General features: G+C 30.1%; 1 protein-coding gene across 1 annotated transcript in view; it reads left to right on the top strand.

The window, feature by feature from the left end:
* Nucleotides 1–16,673, top strand: part of LOC129216143 (abnormal cell migration protein 10-like) — a 351,268-nt gene extending 334,595 nt beyond the window's left edge. The window contains exons 7-13 of the mRNA XM_054850300.1: nucleotides 2,914–3,073; nucleotides 4,348–4,469; nucleotides 5,301–5,375; nucleotides 8,553–8,690; nucleotides 10,065–10,175; nucleotides 13,522–13,623; nucleotides 14,916–16,673. Coding sequence (XP_054706275.1) covers nucleotides 2,914–3,073; nucleotides 4,348–4,469; nucleotides 5,301–5,375; nucleotides 8,553–8,690; nucleotides 10,065–10,175; nucleotides 13,522–13,623; nucleotides 14,916–16,673 — 2,466 coding nt within the window. The remainder of the gene's footprint in view (nucleotides 1–2,913; nucleotides 3,074–4,347; nucleotides 4,470–5,300; nucleotides 5,376–8,552; nucleotides 8,691–10,064; nucleotides 10,176–13,521; nucleotides 13,624–14,915) is intronic.
* Nucleotides 16,674–19,938: the final 3,265 nt, after the last annotated feature.

Below are 19,938 nucleotides of genomic sequence, written 5' to 3'. Positions count from 1 at the left end.
ATTTTCAACAAAACTACAACCAAGTTTAAAACAAAATTATTTTACATTAAAAAAGCAACATTGCATAGATACATATTGAAAAGTTTAAAAAAACATGATTTCTGTTTGATTTAATAAAACGGCAATCTTTTTTAAAAATATGCTTTCATACATATCCTACATGTATTGAAAATGCATTGCATAAGAACATATTGAAGATTAAAAAACACAATTGGTTCGTATACTTGGAAGTAAAGCAACTTCATAGTAAAGGTCAAGACTCTGAAATTTTGTAAGTGACCAGTGGCCACTAGTCTCCAAAAACTATGTGGCCACCAATGTCGCCAAGTTTTGAAATACAAACTGGAGTGGGGGAGGCAGTTTTTTTACAACTTCTATAAAAAAAATAGATGAATAGGATTTAAAGAGAGATATTCAGTACTTTTTTTGCACATGGAAAAATTAAGTTAAAATAAGTTTCTGATTTATTTAAAAAAATAATGAAAAATAAAAATTAAAAAAAAAATTAAAAAAAAAATAAATAAATGAGAAGTCAGCAGGAACCTTTAATTTAGATGAAATAGTTTCAGTTTATAGCAAAGCCTACAAGGCAATGAGGATCAAATAGATAAAATTTCCCCTTCAAGAGAATTATTTTTAAAAAAACATAACTTTTTGCCTTTTAATAGTTTGCATTGAGACAAACAACTAATTATGTTTTCGGGAACTTAGGCTATTAATAATCTTGTCTACTTCCATGTTGCAAATGATAAAACATGGCAACAATGCGAAAAATTTAAGACGATAGCTTTTGAGTTTGTTGCATTAAAAGTAATTATATAAATAATTAATGACCCTTAAAAAACTAAAATTTAGATGAAATAGCGAGTTTTTAGCACATTAGAGTCTAAACCAATGTGGATAAAATAATATTCTGAAGAAAACATTTTGAATTTTTAAAGAAAAAAATTTAGAATTTTCCGAAAAAAAAAGCCTATTTTCCATTATTTTTAATAGTTTGCATTGCAATAAACATCTAATTCCGATTTTGAAAACTTGGCCACTTTAGAGTCTTGTGTACTAAAATCTCACAAATGACCAAACATGGCGACTAAATCAAAAATTCAGATGTAAAATTTTGAATTTGTTGCATTAAAAGTATAATTATAAATAATTAATGACCCTTAAAAAACTAAAATTTAGACGAAATAGCGAGTTTTTAGCACATAAGAGTCGAAATCAATGAGGATAAAATAATATTCTGAAGAAAAAATTTTGCATTTTTCTAGAAAAAAATTTAGAATTTTCCGAAAAAAAAAAAGCTCATTTTGCATTATTTTCAATAGTTTGCATTGCAATAAACATCTAATTCCGATTTTGAAAACTTGGCCACTTAAGAGTCTTGTGTACTAAAATCTCGCAAATGACCAAACATGGCGACTAAGTCAAAAATTCAGGCATAAAATTTTGAATTTGTTGCATGAAAATAATTTAAAAATAAAAAATACCCATGAAACTACAATTTAATTGCGAATTTTTAGCACATTCGTATCCAAAGCAATAAGGATAAAATGAAATTTTGATTAGTATAACTGTTTTCATATTTCTCAATAAAATTATTTAAAACAACAAAAAAAAAAAAAAACATTTTGCAGCACATTTTGCTTATTTTCATTAGTTTGCAGTTAAAAGAAAAACCCAATTCTGCTTTGTCTTTGAAAACGAAGGCGCTTAAGCATCGTCTACTAACTTCCATCTTGTGAATGACCAAACATGGCGGCTACGTTTTACACGTAGCTGAAATGCTGGATGAAAAAAAGACGATCTCTGATCGACACTCCCCCTCTGAAGTTCTCTCAGTGTTTATCCTGACACTAAGCTTCCAAAGCATCAAATTGTCTTCTCTTTTGTTGAGTTTGTGCACAATTCCTGCCTTCAAGGATAGGGAAATTTCTTCTTTTTCCTCAAAAATCGAAAAGTGTACAAGCAAAGTCAAAAAAACGGAGTTTTTTTAGAATAAATTGGATTTTTGGAGTACGCAATAAAAATTGGAGAAACTCCGGTAAAAACGGAGCACTTGGCAGCTATGATATGGATAATACACATGGACATGAATATTTATAGTCATGAATACACCTGAATATTTATGTACCTTAAAACAGGGAGCTATTTTTAATAGTTCAACTTTAAGGAAGTACACTCACAAACACTCAAAAAGTAAAACATTATATAAATAAGAAGAAAAACATAGAAATCTTTAAAAAATGACTTGTTTTAGCTAAAATAATCAATATTATAACATGAAAAGTAAAGTTCTCATGGGTACATAACCTTTATTATTTCATGGTACACTAAAGCCTTCTGTGACATGAAAATCATTTCATTGTACATTACTTCTTAAGAGAAATCATTTTAAAACATTTTCAAAATCTTCAAATCCACTTAGAAATGAATAATCATTTATTTTTTTAACACCATTGTAGAAGAAACAGTAGAAAAATTAATGTTTTTTACCGCTAACAAATTATGGATGGTACATTAAATCAGGTTCAGGCTGCTACAATTGTAAGCAGAACAATGCATTCTTTCTTGATGGGAGGGAATCTTTTAATTTCCAAGATAGTTGGAAACTATTAGGAATGTTTCAAGCTGCAACAAGATAGTTCTCTTTTTTAATAATGTATGTTCGTAATAAATTTGATGTTGTTGAATTCTATATAAAAAAATTAAAAGATTAATTAATTTTTCTTTTTATGCAATATTTTTTTCTTTCTTTCTAAAAGTATAAAGCTGCATGATTTGTAATGAAATGAACTGAAATTAACTTACTTTCATTGTATAAAAGTTATTATGGAGCAAATACAACTTTATTGTTTTTAATGTATTCTGAATAAAGTTTTCCAAAAATTACATTTATCATAACTCTTTTGCCAGATCTTTATAAAAGCTTTCAGCGCTGACAACAGTGCTAAGAGCTTGTTAGTGGATGAGCGCATGACTGTGGGGCAAGTTTGTCGTCTGCTGGCAGATAAAAACCATGTCCCCATGGATCCAAGGTGGACCCTTGTGGAACATATACCTGAATTATTTATGGGTAAGGATATTTTATATTATTCTAGTATTTATTTCTAAGTATTTGCTATAAAAGTTATTTGTTTTGATCAGATAAAGTAATTTAGGTATATCAAATTATATAAGCTGTAATTAACTTTTAATTTTAGTAGATGCGATTTACTGAACTTTTAAAATATTTACTTTCTTGTGTTATTACATTAATAAAAGTTGAGTATTTTAAATCATGTAGGTACGTTGATGGGGTATGTAGTATAGATACTTTTACTTTAGTAGGGTTGTAGGCACTTGGAACAGCTTACCGGAATGAGCAATCTGTTGGATAGCTTTAAGAGGTCCACTGATCTTCATTGGGGGCTATTCATTTCCAAACTGACTTGGATTAGCCTTGCTGTATCCAAGGCCTGTTGCTGGTCTTTGTATTTGTATGGCACCACCCTTTTTTGGCAAATTTTAAACCTAAGTAATTCAGTATTGCTGTGATAACATAACCTATAAAGGTTCTTGCACCACTAAACTTACTAACACCATAGTTGCTGTGACATTGACAGCCAATAATAACTAAAAAAAGTAATGCAGCACAGGGAAAGAAATTTTCTATTTCCAAACTCAAAATATTTTACTGTGTAGCTTTAGACACGGATTTTAAGAGGGAGGATTTCCAAAATTAGTTCTGAAATTTTAATGTTTCTAATTTTAAGTTGCTTTTAAATGGCCTTTATTGTTTTATCATCAATGGGCTAACAGATTTCCCCGGCTCTTTGGGCAACTGCTATTTTCATACTGCTTTATCACTTGACTGCTATTTAATTAAGATCTAAAAAAATCTGTGAACCAAGTGCTTTATGAATTTTTTTCACCTATAGAGATGAAAAAAGAAGTTTATTTTTAAGTGAAAAAAAGTGATTGATTTTTAATCTCTGTTTATGAAAATTGAAATTTAATATGAAATAAATATTTATTGCCCTTTTTATATTTTGCACAGATAATATGGATTTTTTGATGCTCCTTTTAACTTGCATACTGCTTTAGAATATAGTGATCTTAAGTATCTAAACTTTAAAGATAAAGAAATAGTTGTAATTGTGAGTCAAAATATCATGTTGTAAATTTTAATATGCTTCATGAATTCATATTTGATTATATTTGATTTATTAAACTTTACTTGGTTGATTATTTTATAATTGAGTTAAAAAAAACATCTTTTTCATAAATGCTATTTTATTATTTTACAATGTCTCTTTTCTATTGTTCGTAAACATTGTATATAATAACTTGTGTTCTTATTTCCTGCAGAGAGAATGTATGAAGATCACGAATATGTTGTTGAAAATCTCTTATTATGGGCCCGAGATTCACCAAATAAGTTACAGTATTTAGAGAAAGATGAAAAATATGATTTATTTATTAATCCTGAGGTATGTTTGCTTCTCTTTTTCTCTTAATTGAATTAATGAGTCTGATAACCAGTCGTCTCCTTCGGTATAGCCCAGTAGATGACTGGTTTTCGTACTCTTGGATACAACTCTCTGTTGCTTCAACAAATTTTGTTAACATCTACTGTTTTAAAACATTCAATTATTAATCTCTCAGCATTACTAATTTGTTTATTGAGAATATGAAAAGCCATTTCGCATCCTTTATTAATGTAATATTGAAAATATGTATTGCTGATTACGTAGGGAAACTGAGGACCTTTTGGAACTGAGAATGTGAGAATATTACCAAAACTTGAAGCACCATGATATTGCTGATTAAACAATCTATGTTGTACTGTAGTGACTGCCAAAACATATTTTACATATAAGGCCATTTTACAGTATTTTGTCCAAATGTAGAGTCTGCAACATGGCACTTTTTTTTGCCATAACTATTTAATTTGTTGTTTGATTAGCACATTGTTGTATTTTGAGTTTTTGTGTTGGTAGGACTAACTCAAAATAAAATTGTGTACAAATAAAAACATTAATTAAATAGATAATGGAAAATAATGTGTCATGTTACGGGCATTTAGACAAAATACTGGGAAATGGTTCTATATGCTTCAGAGCCTCATTGTAGCTGCTGTTTACCGTCTGGAAACTTGATGCTTTTTCTGACTAAAAAACGGGTTCTTTGTCATCCTGAATCCTGTATGTGATGTCTTTTGCAATTTGTATTATGCAGCATTGGTTTCCTCATTAACTTTCTTTTCTAAAATAAACATTTTCTTCCATCAGTGCAATACTAATAGTGAATGCCTGTTTCAGGAATATCTTCTAATGGGTAGTTCTTCTGAGAAGGGCTCTGAGCTTGACGATGATGCAAAGACTGCTCTTTTAGAAGTAAATGTTAATGTGTTAATTTTTATTTGTTGTTCTTAGCATTTTTTAAAAATTAAATTGTCTACATTAATGATAATGGCTGCAAACATTTGTCATTCGTCAATTTCGTCCAACTGAAGTAATCAGGATAACACCATCTTTGGTAAATCAAGGACTCTAGATGAAAAAGATAACTTAAAAATAGATATTAGGAGACCGCAGAGCAAAAACTTTAACTCTGCCATTTGTATTTTTCTCATGTCCTGTTTACTGACTGTATCTATTGTACAGTACAAAATTATGCAATTAAACATTTAGGAGAAAAAACTAATTTTCTGCCCCATTCAAAACATAGTGTTTATGCTGATCTATATTGCATAGGATTAAGCATATTGAAAGAAAACTTGCAACAATATACCATAAAATGAGTATGGTATTTTGTCAGTAAAAACATAACTAATGTGCCATGTGCAGGTAAAGGGTAGTAACTGCAAATTTTTCATTTTTCGGCATTTTGTCATCTATTGTACGTTATCTTTAATTTTCAAGCTCGCTTAATTGGTTTCCGCTGAAAAAAAGGCGTGAAAAAAACGTTAATTTCAACATTTTTCTATTGTTAGTATTGAATTCACCGCACAATTCTTCAAATATCTCGAAAACTCATTTCTGCAGGTACTGCCGTTTACATGCACACGGCAGTATTATGCTATGAAATTGCGATATGAAGGCTACAACTTTAAAAATGTACACATTTCGCTAATAACTAATAAAATAGATGTTTTTAATTATGTCACTATAATTATAAAGAATGAGCATGTTCAATAAATGTCGCACTAAAGTAGTTAAAAAATGAAATGTAAATTTAATAAGATATAACATGGTAAACTAATTTTCATAGTGTTATTAATAATAGTTAAGGATTTTTTCCTGAATTCTTAAACATAAAATATGTGGATAAAAAAATAATTATTAAAAAAGCAATAATTTCAGATTTGATCTCTTTTCCATTTTAAGAATTTTTAAAAGTAGAATAACTCTGTATCCAAAAATCTGAGGTGGTTGAAGGGGGGGGGGGGGCGATAGAAGTAATAGCACAAGGCATGAATAGTCGAGCGCATGCAGTAGAAATTGATTTTATTTAATTGCTAAATATAAGTGACTCAAGGAACTGGCATAACCCGAATGGTTTAAGGAGGTATCAGTTAAAAGAGTTTTGGACAAATAAAGTTTTTACTGTACTTCATATTCCTTCTCTTTAAAAGGAAACGCCAGGAAACTGCTGTAGAAGTTTGAGCTGTCAATGTGTGAATGTTTTCAACTGATCTGGGTCATAGTAGGGTAACGACCCCAGTAATAGGCCTTTAGTTTGTCCTTTAACTTACCTCTGTTTTCAATACTTAAAAAAAAAAATCACTTGCAAATATTTTTGTATTTAAAAGAATGCACATCTGTGCATCTATTTAGTTCACTGAAATCAAAAATATTTGAATTTATATTTTTATAAAAATATAGGCGTAAAAATTTATCGAAATCACCAGAAATTGGCACCTGATGCCCCAGTGTATGACACCTTGTGATCCAGTGATTGGCACATGTTAATAGAACTGGAAAAACACTTCATTTTTCACTTTTAGGTTACATACAAATTTTATTATCATAAGAAACGTAATTAATGTTAAGTTAAAGTAGGTAATTTTACATAAATTATTGTTAAATTACACATCTTGACGATGAAAAAATATTTTAGATTAGAGAAATAAAAATTAATTTGGAGTGTTGCTCGGAAAAAAAAATCGCGACTATTGCTATTTCGTTAGTCGCAATGCAGTTTCCTGGGGTGCCCACCTAGGGGTGGGGGGGGGGGCGGGTCATGTCGCAGACTGCATCATTAAAATTTTTAGCGGAGTTGTTTTTAGGGGTATTTTTCTCATTTGAGGGGCGTCTCTTGCTTTTTTGGGGGGGGGGGGCTCTGCGATATTGAGGGGGGCGTCCTTGCCCGTATGGGGGGACACCCCTGCAGTTCCGATTTTATAAATTATAGCTATTTCCACATAAAAAGTAACATTGACCTGATGATTCTAAGAGACCATAAAAAATGAACCTATTCTCTACAGTCGCAATATCTGACTGATGGCCAAACATACTTGTTTTCTATTGTTTCTCTTAAAAATTCAACAGTATATTCTGTAGGATTCAAATCAATAGTAGAACCCATATAATATAGTTGCTGCAAAAGTATCAGAAATCGAACTAGAGACATATTGCACGTCACATTAGTGTTTATAGGCACATGTGCCAATTACTGGAGACTAGCAAAACTGAAGCACCACTAAATGGCATCCATCATTATTTCAAAAATCCAAAAAGGGAAAAAAATATATTTCTACCCACTCAAAGTAACACTTTTCAACTAAACAAAACATTTGACAACGAAAATTTAAAATGTATTTTAAGTCAAATTTTAATGGATTGATGCGCATGCTTACCTTAAGCCAGGGAAGAAGCTTTTGCAACAAAAATGGCTGATTTGACACAAGCCACAATTGTTTATTTTTCTTATTTACTGCTACCATTTAGTAACATGAATTGAAGTTATAATCTTACAAGTAAATGTATATTCAGTTGGCATATAGCTTTCTACTTTTAAAAAATTGGATACAAATTTTATTTTTGGACATTTTTGTTGGAATTGCCAATCACTGGTGACCTGCCAATTGCTGGTGATGTTACCCTAATAAGTTGCAACTTGTGCATGGGATTTTTTTTGAATGACACTTGTTTAGGCAGAGCAACTATTACCAACCATGGCTGCTAGAAAAGACAGTGGGAAGTTGCTCTCAGTATGTTGCATTTGATGTTCTTCTAAAAGTCGATTAATGAACTGAGAACTTGGATAACAATTCATTTCTTATAGCTTGTTGCAAAACCAAACTACATTTTAACATATATGACACTTTCGATGTTGTAGTACTAATTGCAGCATTGAAAAATTACTAAATTTATACTGCTACCCCTCAAAAAAAAAGTATTTCTTACTCACAAAATAGTGCTAAAGAGTATAAACCATCATTGTTTTAAGTAAAATGTTATTGTTAAATTTATTTTTAAAATATAAGTTTCTTAAAAATACAGTTTTGAATTTTCTTGAATAATTTGTAGTTTCAATGTAGATTCTGATGTTTTCTTCACATTTTTTAGGAATTTTTCTCTTCATCAAGTGTCCCAGAAGTTGAAAGTGCATTATACTTGAAAAGTGATGGGAAAAAAGCGTGGAAAAAGCATTTCTTTGTTCTAAGAGCTTCCGGAATTTATTACTGCCCAAAAGGAAAATCAAAGGTACTATATGGCTTACGCAGTGTAATAGTGAAAATAAGTGGTAAAAGTTACTGAGCAAAAATAGTTTTTAAACCATCCATTTCCCTGAAGATGCTGTTATCATGTTGCCATTTAAATTTTTGATAACCATGTGTATGGAAATATTCATAAATTGCATTGGTGTGTCAGGACTTGTGTATCAATCATTTTGTAATGAATAACTTTTCAACTAAGAAAAAATTAAATGAAGCTAAAAACTAATATTAAATCAGGAAAAAAAGTGCTAACCTTGAAATATTTGAAAACTGTCTTTCTTCTGATATATCAAATAATGAAAAAATATTTAACTAAAACTTCATTCCCCTCTCCCCCCAATTTAGAGTGCTTTATAAGTTATAGTTACAGAAGTATAGATAGAGCTGTAAGCTGCTAAGCACAATTTTGTTTTCTTTGAAATGGACAACCTTCTGAATTTAATTGGTTTCTTGAAATATAACTTTTTCTAATCTGAATTGAATTTTAAATTGCCAACTTATTTATTTTTTTAACTTTAAATTTGTAATACTTCAGATGTTCAGAAGAAGATGATTTAAAAAACAAAAAGTTGATGGATTTCTTGCATTTGTAAATATTATTTTACTTGTGAAATACTACTTTAAGACAAAAAAAAAAGAAAAATGAATGATTGAAAATACACTGAATAAAAAATTATATTCGATCAGAAAGAACAAGAACTTTTGTTGACAAGTTTTTTTTCCATTCACCCAGGAAACCTGGCACCTGCGATTAGTTAGGCACTGGCTCTACCTTCTCTTCACATTTCTTGCTCCTCTCTAACACTTAAATTTAAATGCTATCATTCATTATTTATATAATTAAAACTGAACTTTAGATGAAGAATTTTTCGAAATTCGTGAGAGCCAGCTCTTCAAGCTGTTATGAAGTATGCTTTCCTTTGTTCTGTTCTCCTCCCTGTATTGGACAAAAGGTTTAAGAATGTTGTTGAATGGTCAATAAAGGGTGAGGTAATTCATAGATGAAAGCAGTGAATCTCATACAAGTTCTGAAATGGCAAAGTGCTCAGAACCTTGACTTATTTCACATGGTAAATATATTAAAGTATCTGAATCCATGATTTTAAAAACCACAGTGCTGATTTCGTCAAGCATTGATTTTAAATGATTTCATATTTATTTGAATATGTTCCTTTAAATTTGGTTTTAATCAACAGAACAATTTCATTCAGCAGTGATTTTTATGACAATGGATAATGTATGTTCTTTAAAATGTGCCTTTTAATATTTTTTTCACTATTAATATAAAATGTTATGCTTCAATTAGGATTTAGTGATGGAATCTTTAAAAAATGTTAAATACTTATTATATTTATTTTAGCTTTCAAAGGATTTAATATGTTTAACAACATTTGAAATGAATAACGTTTATTCTGGATTTGGATGGAAGAAAAAATATAAAGCTCCAACTGATTTTGGTTTTGCCATAAAGGTTTGTAATCATTTTACACATTTGTATATGCATGTGGTTCCACTGTAAAACAGTAATATCACTTTTTAGTGGATTTTGAAAGAAAAAAAGTCACAAATAGAAAAAAGAAATTCTCCTTGCCTTTTGCAAGCACCCATATAGATTTAAAACAGAGGGTGTGCTGTATTTTCATCAAGCACAGTGGTTTTTTTTTTTTTTTTTTCATTTCTTTTTAAGCTGAATGAACCAAACTAACAAGTTTTTTAATTTTGTGGAACAAACCATTTTGTACACTCATGGGAATGAATAATTATAAATAATTATAGCTGTTCAATTTATGTGGAAATTGAGAAAAGCCATTTTTTTAATTTAAAGAAATCATGATTTTTTAAAACTCTCTGATGATTAAAAGATAAATCCCTAAAACTAATGAGTTAATATCAAAGAAGAAATTAAATAAAGCTGTGATTAATGAAAAAAGTCAAAACCTTACTCAAAAGTTGAATAATGTGACTTAAGTTAGCAGATTGCTCACACAAGTCAAATTGAATAAATTGAATGATTCATGCTGAACAGCAGGCATTTGGCCGAAGCATCTTTGTTTTGAGGTGCGATTTTAGTTTCATTTCATCAACAAAAATATGTGTTGAATAGAAGTTGGTATAATTCACCTTTCTGAAAAGTTGCAATGTTTTTAATTTCTAACATAGGAATAATATTTTCAGTAATTTCTTTTTTTTTTTCTTTTTCTTTTTTTTTTTTTGCATTTAAATGCATTTTTCCTTTTTTTTTTTCTTTTTTGCTTGATTTTTACACTAACTTTTATAATGCAAGCTGGACGAAAAATTTATCTGTATGTCAAAGTTTTACTTGCTGCTTTTCTCAATAAAAAGACATCATATTTATAACAAACATTCATAATTAATTAATATGCAGAACCATGTGAATAATATCATTAAGTAGAAGTGTTTAAATCAAAATTGTAATGTGTTCATAATTCAAAAATAAAATTTTAACCATTTCATCAAATGGTAATCCTAAAAATGTTTAAGTGTTTTAGAGAATTTCCTCCCATTATGTACATTTGAAATTACTTTCCCTTTTCAAGTGATTTTATAATTTTTGCGTTTTTTTTTTTCTTAGACTTGTTTAACTATTATTTTAATATGTGTATGCACAGTTGGATCTGTTAAAAGCTGAGTCCTTTGTTGAGACTTAATGACTGGAACATAATAGCTTCATTTCCTCTTTATGTTATACTGTGTATTATTAAACTTTTTAAAACAAAATTACTGCTACAGATGAAAATTTTTATTTGGTCTCTTCAACTTTGCTATGAATGGGTACAACTGTATGCATTTTCTGAAATTCAATCAACTTTGAATTAAACTTTCATTTCATCTTAGTGGTTAATTTCATTTCAAGTCAAAATATGAATTTATTGAATTGTACAGTTGGAAGATTAACATTCCATTTTAATATTGTAGCTTTACTTTATATTTCAAAAGATATTATTACTACTAAGAAACCCAGAACGCAAAAAGAGGAAAATAAGTCTAGCTGCGCTCCCACTCTTCTGACCATTTTAAGATTTCTGGAATTTTTACATCTTTAGTGTTAAAGTGGGACATCAATGTTTGATAATTGATATTAACAGCATTGAGTAGACTTCAACGTCTGCATTGTTTATAACATTGTTTTTCAACCACTGCAGTCCTCAGATTGGCACTGGCTGCTGAAAATCTTTTAAATGCTACAGTGCTTCCTAAAACTTACTCTTCTTAATTCAACATGGATAAAAGTTTTAGAATTGCTGGTAGCTGAATCATTGGCTGTAAATGTGACATCCATTTAGAGTGGAGTCAAGTTGAACTCCAGAAACATGCGTTGTCTTTCATGTTTAAAATTTTTAGTACAATACAAGCTCATTTATCCATACTAACTGGTACCAGATTCATTCTGGATAAGCAAACATCCAGTTAATAGGGGTATTTAACTAAATTAAATCCTTAAATTAGTAGATTAACTGTTAATTGCAATGAAAAACAATGGTTTGTAACAAGATTGCATGCAATTGTTTACAAGTCATTTAAAAAAAAAAAAAAAAATTCCCACTCTTTCATAGTAAAAATTAATTTGCCCACTGTCTTCTGTTTTAAGCACTTGTGGGCATTTGAATGAAAAGGGTTGGGTTTGGGTTCACGTGGTTCACCCAAACGCTTTGTCAATAATAGTTCAGCTGGAGTGATTTTGGGATAACATTCTCAGTATGTCATGACGTTTGTTATATCACCATAATTTTAAATTCTAGGTGCTGTACATTTAAGCAAAACCAAAAGCAAATTCCGTTTTAAGAGTTACGTTTTTGCTATCATAAATCAAAATTAGAATGCAGTGAAATTTCAATAATTCGAATTTGTATGGAAATCGAAAAAAATACAAGTTATCAAAAATTTGGCTCATCGTAAAACAAAACAAAACTAGAATGGAATATAATAAAATATTGTCACTGAAACTCATTGAATTTATAATATGAGCAAAAATTGATAGATAATGTATCAAGGAGATTATGTGTCTACTTGACATAATTAATTCGTGATATAATTGCTATGTTGAAATATACCAGTTTTTACTTTAAAAAAAAAGAAGGATGTTTTATAAAACAATCTGTGAACCAGTGGACGGGAACAATCAAATAGTATTCTATGAAAAAATGCAAGATATCTGCTGCTCTTCTAATAACTTGAACAGAAGGTAATTTTTCCACTGATTTAAGTTATCTTCAACATCAGAAACGTTTTTGTTTTTTTCACTTATGCATGATAAAATATCTTCATCAGTTGGGAACCTTGTGTCTTTAATTCCATCATCACCTGCAACAAAATCCATAAAATCTGTGTTTGATTGAATGTTCATTTTCTTTTGTAAAAAAAGCTCTACTCAATTTATAATTTTAGGTCAGATTTATTGCTTTTTGATGTTTTTCTTTTTGTTCATACTATTGGGTATTGGGGGGGGGGGGGACTACTTTGACTTATGCTGTTGCTCCAGTAACAAAAATCAAACAACTGATATGAAATAAAATTAGACTTATCAAGTATTTCGACTTGACTAAATGAAATTCGGCTTATCAAAAATAAATAAGAATAATTCCCTATTCAGTCAGACGGGAATAAAGATTCACTTGGACCTGTCAAAGTTTTTGTCTCATCAAAGTTTGACTTACTAAAGTTTCCCTGTATAATTTTTTTTCAAGTCAACAAATTTTATCCAGATTAACAAAGGCTGGGGAAAAAAAAATTCTACTGTATTTCTTTTAAATTATCTGAGTTGTGAATTTCAAAGTAAGTTTCCTTTCTTTTTTAAGCACCCACAAATACAGACAAAGTCTTCAAAATATATCAAGTACCTGTGTGCCGAAGATGAAAAGATTCTTCGTCAGTGGATTATGGGAATTCGTATAGCAAAGGTATGTAATGATTTCTGTTAATACAGTTGATTCCAGTCAATAGGACCACATCGGGACAGGACCATTTTGGTCCTAATAAACGGCTGATCCAATTAAGCGAACAAGACCTGCGTTGCTTGACCGAACATGTTATACACAAAATATTTGAAAGCCCTTATGACTATTGTGAGCCCCATATGTATGGTGAGCTTACAAAAAGGAAAAATTGCTATTTAAGAAATTTTTCCATTAAAAAATAAATTAAAATAAAGCAAATATTCTCTTTACCCTCATTCAAAAGCATTATCAGGCCAATACAGTTTCAGTTATTCCATCCTGTCAGTCTAGTTTCAATTCAAGAACCAGAAGTAACTAAAAAATGCAAGAGTGAAAAAAATAAGTGCAATTGAGAACTAATCAGTCATTTGAAATTCTGATGAAATATAAATTAAGTATTTTACAATCTTTTTTTTTTTTTTTTGAAAAAAAAATATATTATTGAACGTGCTAATTGAACTGAAGAAGTTTGAACTTTCACTGAAATTTTGATCTCTGCTGAACTGCCGCCAGGCAATGGCAGTTTCGTTGAGCGTTTTTTTCCTGTAAATATTGCAGAGTTTTGTTGAAAGTTTCAAGGTACCATTATTAATTTTTATTGCACTAACAATTAAATTCATTGACCCACTTCAAACTCGCTTCAAGTTGGAGATTTTAAAAAAATTTCCAGTTTTTTCTCATGTTCTTCGATCTGATTAAACAGATTTTCGGTCCCAATAGGCGAATAATACTAGTCTTGTGCAGTGGGATTTGTTTTGGCAGAAGTTACGAGTCCATTAAAAAAAATTAAAAATGACAGACTACTGCAGTGAATTAAAATTTTAATTAGATTTTTTATAATATAAAGCAACTACTCAATTAAAATGTTTCACCAGCAAACCTACTATAGAAGTTTTGGGTCTGAAAAATGATTTTTACTATTTTACAAACTGATTCAAAAGCTCAAATCAACAGTAGCTCAAAACTGGAGTTAGAGTTCCAAATTTTGCATGTCCATGCTTTCTCTAAAAGACTACTATTGGTTTGAAACATAAAACTAGAATTGAATATTGAAATATTAATTACATTTGATGCAGATCAAAACATTTGGTTCAGTATTTCAAGAAAATCATTTTTTTTTTTAATGCTTATAATTTAAAGCAAAAGGTTAATATGAGCGTTTCTGTTCTTTTTGAGTTCAAGCATAAAATTTGTATGAATATTTTTTGTCTCCTGACACTCATATAACCTTTTTTTCTTTTTTAATTCACTTTCAGTTTGGTTCAATACTAAAAGAAAATTATGACAACCTTATGAGAGATATAGTGGAAGAAGACTTGGAAACATTAGCCCATGCACGTAGCTTCTCCGTGTCTTCTATGGCTAAAACAATGGCTGTAAGCTCAGATAGCTCAGGAAGTTCTGGAAGTCCAGATAGACAAGATATTTCTTTGGAAGATGTGGTATTTTCGGGCCCTCAAGCAGCAGCACTTACACCAGAACAATCTGAAGCTGATGTTATAAGTAATCGTAGCTCTGAATCCACACCTACTCCCACTCCAATGGAATGGACAAATCCTAATGGTCCTATTTTGCGTCATGATTCCGTAAAGTCAAGTACAAGCAGCAGTAGTGGTTGTTTATCAGAACGTTCTAGTGTAAGTACTCCAACTGCTGAGCAGATGCCATTTGAACCCACAGAAATACCAGTTAGCACTCTTAAGAGAAAACCTAGCATAACACCGAAAATTCCTTTGACAAATACCACTCGAAGCATTGCGAAGCAATCTGAAGAAGGACTACATCTGACTACTGGACATGATCGTTTAAGCTACAAAAATGGTGCTGGAAACACTGCAACATTAACTAAAAATATTGCTCGTAGGTTTAGTTTAAGACGATCTCAGACAGAGGACCAAATCATGGTGAATGGAATAATGAAGAGTGTTTATAGAAAATCATCAGAGATGGCATCAATTCCACTTACAGGAAGAGCCCTTTGTGACTTTCCATTGCCTCCACCACCGATGTCGTCTAGTTGCTCAATTGAAAGCCTTGATATTGCTCTACTGCCTCCTCCACCACCTGAAGCCTTTAGAGGAAGCACAACAAGCCTTGATTCCTTACCTCCACCTCCCCCACCTCTTGATTTGTCAGAAGAATATAGTTGGCCAAGCACTTCAAGTCTAAACTCATTGCCTCCCCCGCCATCTCCTCAGTCAACTCCCACTAAAGAAAGGCTTCATAAACTCAGAAGTCCTGACTCTCCAAATAAACAACTCCCTTTTATTCCTCCAAAACCTCGTAATGATAGGCGGCAATCGGAAGCAGATATTCCACAGCCACAACTTCCATTTTTGGCCGAATTAAAACTGGGAGTTAGCAGTCTCTCAAAATGCTCTAGTAAACAATTTCAGCGACCTGCGTTTGATAATGACACATGGAAAATAAATCAAGCAAGCAATGGGATGAAAAATTCTTTGTCGTGTTCTAAAAATGAAAGAAAGGCTTCTGTACCTACTGTTCCAACAACTTTAGACATTGTACCAAACTTCCCGAGTAATAATGTTCCTCCTCCACCACCACCTCCTCCTCCACCACCTCCTTCAGCAAGAAATCTGAAATTCATAGAACGTCCTTCACCACCAACACGAAATGAAGAAACCAGACTGTCTGAAAAACCTTCTGCTTTTCTTCGTAGAACTCAGACTTCAGCAACTTTGCCACACAAAGCATCTAAAATACCATGCCCTCCCGAAACTTTTTTGAAAGACTTGCAGAAAGTAATGGAGAAAAAATGGAAAGTTGCCCAGCAGTTATCCGTTGACTTATCTGCCACACCTAGTGAGATTCTAGGTTTCAGAGATCCTTGTTACTTACCTGCTGGATCTCAGACTTTGGGACCACCTACCCATTCTCAAACAATGAGACCTAGAACATCATCGCAATTTTTTGAAGACTCAAATACCCCGAAAAAAAGGCCTCCTCCCCCTCCCCCTAAAAGAAGTGACACTACTCAGTTGTCACGCCGATAGAGGAAGTAGAGCTCAGAAATGGTGCTCTGTCAATAATATTTCTTCTGTTAGATCTTCCAACAGTTAACAACTCTGTTTTTACACAAACTGTTATGTATTCATCAAATTAAAAAAGGTGGTAACTTTCAAACTTTTCATACAATTTTAGGAATAGTTTTCGTAAGAACTCTTCTCATTTTTTGAACTTGAAGACATTTTATATCATTGGTTCCATGTGTAAGACCAATAACATCTGCGCAAATTCATTGATTTTCAGCATCATACATTGAAACATTAAATGTTTTTGCGACGATCTCTTTTAAGTCCTTAAGTTTTTATATAGTTCTGAAATATTTCATGTTTTTATATAATCATATAATCAAGTTGCATGAAACATTTCCATATTGTATTTTCATCTGTTTCAATCCATTTTTCATTTGCAATCCATGTAATTTCATTTGAAAACTAAGTTATTCATTAAACAAAAAGAGCATACATATAAAGGTGATGCAACTTTTAAAATTTTCTTTTGTAAAATAATTCCTATGAGTACGTATTTTTTAAATTTAATCTTTTTTGATGTGCAATATAATTTTGCTTCGAAAGCATATCTGCTCATCTTAATCTAATTTAGGATCATGGTCAAAGATAAAATGTTGTAAGTTTTACTATCTCGTTAAGAATCAGAGATGCCATAGCATTTTCTTTTACCTGCTGTCTTCTATTTATTGCTTTGCAGAATATAAAACAGAATTTAATAGTGATAAACATATATTGAATGGAACTTCAAATTTATGAATTATGCCAATCAAGTATTCTAGTTTTAAAATCTATCTTTGTTGTCATTTCATACGATTTTCTTCTCTTTCAAGAAAAAAATCACTTTAGATATAGTACTAAGTTTTACAAGTTTACCAAAAATAAAGAATATTTTTTCCTCCTTTCTTTTTCCTGAAATGTAACAAACATAAAATATGCAATGCATTGATTTCTTTTATTTCAATTCTGAAAAGAGAACAACTATCATTATAATTTTTGACATGAAAATTCTAAAAAAAATCTATCAAGTATTGTTAGTTACCGTTAAAAATTTCAAGTTAAATTAGCTGTAATTTTTACTATTTTTAATTAAAAAGATGTCTTAATCATCATTTCTTATATTTTCTTTTGTATTTTTTTTTTTTTTTTTTGTCCTATAGTCATCATGCAACATTATGCCTTTCATCGTACAAAACATTTCAAATGCTTGTTGTTAATGCTTTCTTGCTCTTTTGTTTCTTTTTTTTTTAACTTAGCCTCAAATTTGTTACTTTATATACAAGAGTTAATTACATAATTCCCCCCCCCCTTAAATTGACTTTAATGTTTTTGAATCAATTTTATTGGTGTAAAATATGAAAATTGATAGGTGAAATTTAAACTTTTTTTTTCAGTCCTTTTCAATTGAAAAATTGTTAAACAATGCATATTGACTTGAATGATCTGTGATACTAAAAATTAATATATAATGAATAGGAGAATATAGTGGTTGCCTGAGATTTCCTAGTAGATACATAAATATCTATCTAATTAATTCTAAAAGTGCAAACTAAGTGATACAATAAAACTTTTGTAAAATGTTATTATATAATTGTTATTATTTGATTTCAATTTAGTAAAATTTTTCATGGAAGTTTCTGTTCTTTATGATATAAGATACTAAACGATTCATTCTAATATTTCACAATAAATTCGTTTATTTTTGAATCATGTGAAATATTTTTTAAATTAATCTTATGAAATCAAAATATTGTATTAAAAATCATTTTGGTATGAAATTTCATTTTTGGTGTGAGGTCACAATTTTTGTGTTATAAAGGTAAACTCAGTAAGATTTTTTTATTATTGATATACAAGATGAATGTTCAAAAGGAAAAAGAGTTAATGGTGTTACTTATCTAGGTGCTAAAGCATTTTTCAAAATGAGCGATAGTGTGTACATATATAGTTCTCCTCTTTTCTTAATGATTTGATACAATCATAATTATATTACTTTTACTAAGAATTTTCAAAATCAAGTTTTTTCTGAAATGAAATGTTATTTGAATCTTTTAAGTTGGGTCGTTTGTAAACTTTTTAAATGTGCAAAGTTTGTCACACAAAAGAATTCTGCTAATGCAATTTTTTTATTTATTTATTTTCTCTCAATCATATTTATTCCAGTATCATAGCTAACATTACTTGGATTCTTCAATCATTGCAACATGCCTGTACTATTGTGATAAAAGTGTTTTGTTTTTGATGATCAGGCTACTTTATGTTCCATGCCAAAGAATGTTTTCTTCGTATTTTTTGTACTGTTTCTTATAAAGATATTTATTAAGTACTATTTGTTTCTTGTGTGATGGAAGTTTTTAATTATTCTTATCAACTTTAAATGTCATTTACCAATGTTTCAGTATTCAACATTGTAAATTAATGACATGTCATTGAATATTGAAATAATTATGCTTATGCTGTGAAATGAATTAATTATGTGTATATATTACAATATAAATGATGTAAATGCAGATTTAATTGAAAACTTTTCTTAGAGCAACTTGTCATTTGGCAGTAGTAAAAAAATTGTTACTTATTGAAATTTGGCTTTTTTTATGTTAAAAATTCCTGGTAAGTTTTGATCTTTCAGTTAATTTAAATTTATATTACATCATAGTTTGATACATAGCTGATCATTGAATTTTTCTAACTATTCAAATAAATATCTAGTAGGGACAGTTCTGTGTAGAGTCTGGATTATATGTACTAAAAAGTCATTAAAATGGGCACTAAAAATGCATGAAATTTTCACTGAAAACTAAAAAAATGTGCACTATAATATTTTTTTACTTGAATATAGAGAAAAGTTCTTACATCTGAATGAAAAATAATTATCCTTTCTATTACATTTTGTTATTAAGGCAACAATTAGTTATATTCTTTATTCAGGATCATTCACTGATACCCCCCCCCCCCCTCCACTCACAAAGATCCTTTTTCTTTTCGTATTGGTTGTAAGACGGGATAGTATTCATTTCTATGAAATGGCTTTCCTTGAACTTTCCATATGTTATAAGGATTAAAATATTTATTTTTAATGTTCTTAAAGTTTAAAAAAAGTGTATAAAAACGAGTGAAAAACCCAATTATTTGCATTTGTTGTGAAAATTTGCCATTTATTTGCATGTTCATCAGTAGAAGCGAAAAATAGCAATAACATGTTATCCAGGCTCTATTTATGTGATTCTCTGTCTCTTTCCTTTTGCAG

This window comes from Uloborus diversus, chromosome 2, assembly GCF_026930045.1.
Source record: "Uloborus diversus isolate 005 chromosome 2, Udiv.v.3.1, whole genome shotgun sequence".
Lineage (NCBI taxonomy): Eukaryota > Metazoa > Arthropoda > Arachnida > Araneae > Uloboridae > Uloborus > Uloborus diversus.
This window is presented reverse-complemented; position numbering and strand designations above follow the sequence as displayed.